Source organism: Callorhinus ursinus, unplaced genomic scaffold, assembly GCF_003265705.2.
Source record: "Callorhinus ursinus isolate GAN/ISIS: 27379988/994484 unplaced genomic scaffold, GSC_fseal_2.0 scaffold290, whole genome shotgun sequence".
NCBI classification, from domain to species: domain Eukaryota; kingdom Metazoa; phylum Chordata; class Mammalia; order Carnivora; family Otariidae; genus Callorhinus; species Callorhinus ursinus.
In genome coordinates this window covers 10,438-15,709 of record NW_027397345.1, presented here as the reverse complement: position 1 = coordinate 15,709, position 5,272 = coordinate 10,438, and the positions used below count along the sequence as shown (strand labels likewise).

General features: G+C 38.7%; 1 protein-coding gene across 1 annotated transcript; it reads left to right on the top strand.

The window, feature by feature from the left end:
- Positions 1-3,170: 3,170 nt before the first annotated feature.
- On the top strand, positions 3,171-4,106 carry LOC112817979 (olfactory receptor 52A1). The gene has a single exon (XM_025865264.1). The coding sequence runs from the start codon at positions 3,171-3,173 to the stop codon at positions 4,104-4,106; it is 936 nt and encodes a 311-aa protein (XP_025721049.1).
- Positions 4,107-5,272: the final 1,166 nt, after the last annotated feature.

The window sequence follows — 5,272 nt, the reverse complement described above, 5'->3', positions numbered from 1 at the left end:
TGGGCTCATTCCTTAGTTTGGCTATTGTAGATACTGTTGCTATAAACATTGGGGTGCAGGTGTCCCTTCCAATCACTATGTTTGTATTTTGGGGTAAATACCCGGTAGCGCAATTGCTGGGTCATAGGTTACCTCTATTTTCAACTTTTTGAGAAACTTCCATGTTGTTTTCCAGAGTGGCTGCACCAGCTTGCATTTCCACCAACAGTATAGGAGGGTTCCCCTTTCTCCACATCCTCGCCAACATCTGTCATTTCCTGACTTGTTAATTTTAGCCATTCTGATTGGTGTGAGGTAATATCTCATTGTGGTTTTGATTTGTATTTCCCTGATGCCGAGTGACCTTGAGCAAAAATGTTTTCATGTGTTTGTTGGCCATTTATATGTCTTCTTTGGAGAAAGGTCTGTTCATGTCTTCTGCCCATTTCTTGATTGGATTATTTGTTCTTTGGCTGTTGATTTTGGTATGTTCTTTATAGATTTTAGATACTAGCCCTTTATCTTATATGTCATTTGTAAATAGATGTTTTTTGCAAATGAGGACAACAAAAAAGGAACTGAACTCATAAAAATACAACTTGTGTATATTAATACAACTTGTGTATATATTTCCCCCTTTGGGAAAAGAGAAAAGAGATGAGCAATGAGATTCTGCAAGTTATAGAAATGATTTCAGAGGCATTAGGTGTGGATGGACCCAAAAGGGTATCATTTTGAGCTGCTGGGCCACTCCTGGACTGGGCTAGTGGTGAGGAAGTATCTCAGTTCATATTCAGAACTCCCCCTTCCCCACATTCACTGGGGAACATTTTAATTGGTAGTCAGCAGCTTTCTTCTATAATTCAAGCTCAATAAATTTATGCTGCTGCCTCAGCATGAAACAGACCTTGCTGTGAGTTTTGTTGGAGGATGAATCTACCAACATGATCTCAGACAGACTTACAGAATAGGGTCAAATTTGTTTTGCAGGGACAGAACAAAAGCAGGAAAGCTTATCCCAGAGATATCCATATATTGGATATAGCCCCAGCAGCAAATGGATCAGTTCATGACATTGATGAAGTTCTGTTACTGAGGGTGCAGACAGAAGAGGCACTGTCCAGCACATGATACCAGGGAATGAGACCAGAATCTCAGGAGAAAGAAAGATGGAGGGGAGGTAAGTAAAGAGGGATAGTGTTATGAAGACTAACGATGGTCTTCAGGTGTCTGGTAAGAGCAGAACTCGTTCCCAACAACAAAGGGCAAGGAAGTCTCACTATCCCCAAATTTACTTCATAATGCTTCACTACTGGTTTTTCCAATGATAAGCACTCCTTCCCCCCTGCCTTGTACTCACTTAGGTCCTCTCCCATCTGCCTTCCCACCGTCTGTACCTACCAGGTAATGCTCCCATGGCAGCTCCTTTCTCTTGAATAAGTCAGACAATGAGATTGTTACTAAAGAATTCCTACTAATTCTGATTAACTATGAGGAAAGAAAAAGTCAACCCTATGAGAAACAATCTGTGACCTATGAATTTGTAATATGAAGCACTGGAGAGTAAAGCTGTGGAAATCAAGGACTTAGCTGACTGACTAATCTATCTTAAATACATGTTGGCTGGATACAACCTTTCTTCATAAATGATCATTCTGACTATGACCACTCACTAGAGTTTTAGCTGCATAAACCACAGCTGTTCTTGAATAACTGGCATATTTGGTGACATTCAGTATATGGTTAAGTGATTGTGAGCTTGCTGACATAAAGCAACAGTGTTGGAGAGTGTAGGAAAGCATGACATAACTGAACCCTGTTTTTTAAAGGATAGCAAATATTTTTCTATTGTACAACTTGAGAATTTCATGATTCTAGATATGCAATTTTTCAAAGCAATGATCTTTATCAGAGAAGAACTCTCATTTGGGGACTTAGAGCCCAAATTTTTAGAATATTCAGTCATCAGTGAATTGTGGTGATCAAATTATCTTTAGTTGCTTTACAGCCCTTTCCTGAATCATTTCTGGTGTCCCAAGTTCTGCCCTCTGTCTTCCTTTTCTACTTCTAGATTGAGCTCCCTTTTAAGGAAACTATCTTTTCACCCCTTTATTTTCTATTCATTTTTGATGCTTGAGCTCCAAAATGATTGAAGCATTCAAATGATGTGTATATTCTTAAACATCAACAAGCCTAAATTTACCAATCTTTTGCTAATGATAACTCTGAACACTTTAAACCCTAGGAACTAAACTTTATTCTGGCTAGGTTAACCCATTTACCTATGTCCTTTAGTAAGCAAGAGTGGGTCCACTTACCTCTACCTTGTTTCTCAGATTTTCCTTTCCTCCTAGATATTTCTTGCCTCTAGTAATTGTGAAATGTGTATTACAGAATTTCTGCTATTTTAAGCATGCCACTCATTTTAAGGAATTCCATGTTAGTAACAGAGACAAAATAAAATACAGTTTTACTAGTAATGTAAAAAATAGCATGGAACTTTGATCCAGATTGTAAAAATTACATGGATTTGAATCATCTTCTCTCGAGCTCTACCTCACATTCTTTTAAAAGGACACCCGTTCTTATGCAGATATGTAATATATAGATATAGATATCTAAGTATATTATGCTCTTGGGTGAAGGTGTTTCTATCATTCTTCTCTTCCATAAGAAGCTTTTCATACCAGCATACAGGTTAGAGTCTGATTAGTTGCTAGTCTAAACTAACAGTTCCTGACTCAAGGACAGTGGGAAAAAAAAATAGAGCACTAAGGATTAGCTGCAATTTTGGATAGGGAGAGATTTATGAAAATCTGATTAATGTACAATTTCCAAACAAAATGAACAAGCATTATTATTTTGTCCACAGGTCCAGAAGGACATATAGAAAGGTCAGCAGTTGATTCCCTTACTCAGATGATCTGGTGGTTCTAATGCATTTGACCTGCCATGCACTTAACCTGTTCTTATGGACTAGTGCGTGGGGATATCCTCCCTCAAAACAGTGATGTGCATCTATGAGTCAGTCTTTTTTCATCAATAATATATGTGAAATGGATGATATGGTCTTAGACTTCGGCCAAAATCAGAGAGACTCACTACGATGACTTTGGATGGAAAAAGGAGTAGAGAAGGGTACCACTGACTGAGATACTTCTTTCATTTTCTTCTGGAGACCCAAAGACATTATGTCCATCTCCAACATTACAGTCTTCATGCCTTCTCTGTTGACACTAATAGGAATCCCAGGTCTAGAGTCTGTGCAGTGCTGGATCGGGATTCCATTCTGTGCCATGTATCTTTTTGCTTTGATTGGAAATTCCTTGCTTCTGATCATCATCATTTCAGAGCGCAGCCTCCATGAGCCCATGTACATTTTTGTAGGCATGCTAGGAGTCACAGATATTGCACTTGCAACCACCATTATGCCCAAGATGCTTGGCATATTCTGGTTTCATGTGCCAGAGATTTATTTTGATTCTTGCTTGCTTCAAATGTGGCTCATCCACTCATTTCAGTGCATAGAGTCAGGCATCCTCCTGGCCATGGCTCTGGACCGTTATGTGGCCATCTGTTATCCACTAAGACATGGTGCCATCTTCACCCACCAGCTGGTCACCCAAATAGGGGCTGTGGTAACACTCAGGGCTGCCATTCTGGTAGCCCCATGCCTAGTACTGATAAAGTGCCAGTTTCAGTTTTACCATACAACCATCATCTCCCACTCCTACTGTGAGCATATGGCCATCGTGAAACTGGCTGCAGAAAATGTGCGGGTCAACAAAATCTATGGTTTGTTTGTGGCATTCACTGTTGCAGGGTTCGACCTCACCTTCATCACTTTGTCCTACATACAGATATTTATCACAGTTTATCGCTTGCCCCAGAAGGAGGCTCGGTGGAAAGCATTCAATACCTGCTTCGCCCACATCTGTGTCTTCCTCCAGCTCTACTTCCTCGCCTTCTTCTCCTTCTTCACACATAGGTTTGGCGCTCATGTTCCCCCTTATATCCATATCCTCTTCTCTAGCCTCTACTTGCTGGTCCCCCCATTTGTCAATCCACTTGTCTATGGTGCCAAGACCAAGCAGATCCGCATTCATGTGGTAAAGTTGTGTTCATAAAATCCACTGTGATTAACACCTGCAGCCTTCTCCTTTATGCAATAGTAACAATCTCTCAAAACTAAATAAAACAGCAAAAATGCATGCTGATTGTGATGCTTGAGTTTTCTATTTAATTCTTTTGTGAAATTTGCCTGCCTTTTAGACAGTTGTTACATCATAGCCCATGATACCTATTCTTCATGAGATTTAGATCCTACTGGGTAATGAGATAAGTAATGTAGAAAGAGCAAAATAGTGAACATGTATCATTTCCTTTTTTTCTTAATTTTTAGTTCCTGCTTGAACTTTCTCCTTTAAGTATCCTTCTCTAGAAGGATTAACAGATATGTATCTCTCGATGAATTTAAATGCATCCATGACTCATTGTTTTTGATTGCCCAGGTCAGTGAAAACAGAACGTTGATTCTGTTTGTTTCTGGATCATCCCAAACATCTTTAAAACAAATGAGAGGAAGTTTTTTTTTTTATTATTATTATTCTTACTCAAACAAAAAACACCCAAACAAAGAAGTAAAAACTATGTATCTGATGAGACATAGTCTTCAAATCTCAACATTTGCAGTGTCATTCAGGGCATTAAGATACAAAAATCCTGAGCAATCCAGTTTTCCTTTTAACACTTCACTACTTTTTCTGCAACCTCACCATTACTTACTAATTAATTCATCAAGTGTTATAAAAAACCTACAATACTGTAAATGCTATACTAAAGAATAGAGGCATAATGGTAAATTTGACATAGTGTTTACATTTTTTTTTTTAATTTTATAGCCACCATAGCTTTATATTTCTGGGAGAAAGAGAGAGAGGAAAATGAGAGAAAAGCAGTAGAGGTACCAATGGAATGTGGGTTAGCAAAGAGAGTGAAGCACTGAAATTCAACTGAAAGTAGCAGTCTGTAGAGTTATTTTTATTTTCTTTGTTTTTTTAATTAGGGAGTCTGATTCTTCTTTTTTTTAATTTTAATTCCAGTTATTTAACATACAGTGTTATAGCTTTAGGTGTACAATATGGTATTCAACATTTGTATACATCACCTTGCTCATCTCAGCAAGTGTGCTCCTTACTCCCCATCAGCTATTTCACCCATCCCCCCACCCACCTCCCCTCTGGTAACCATCAGTTTGTTCTCTGTAGTTAAGAGTCTCTCTTTCTTGAGTTCT

Bases quoted from the DNA above. Each gene is read 5' to 3' on its own strand.
- LOC112817979 (XM_025865264.1), top strand. From the start codon at position 3,171: ATGTCCATCTCCAACATTACAGTCTTCATGCCTTCTCTGTTGACACTA.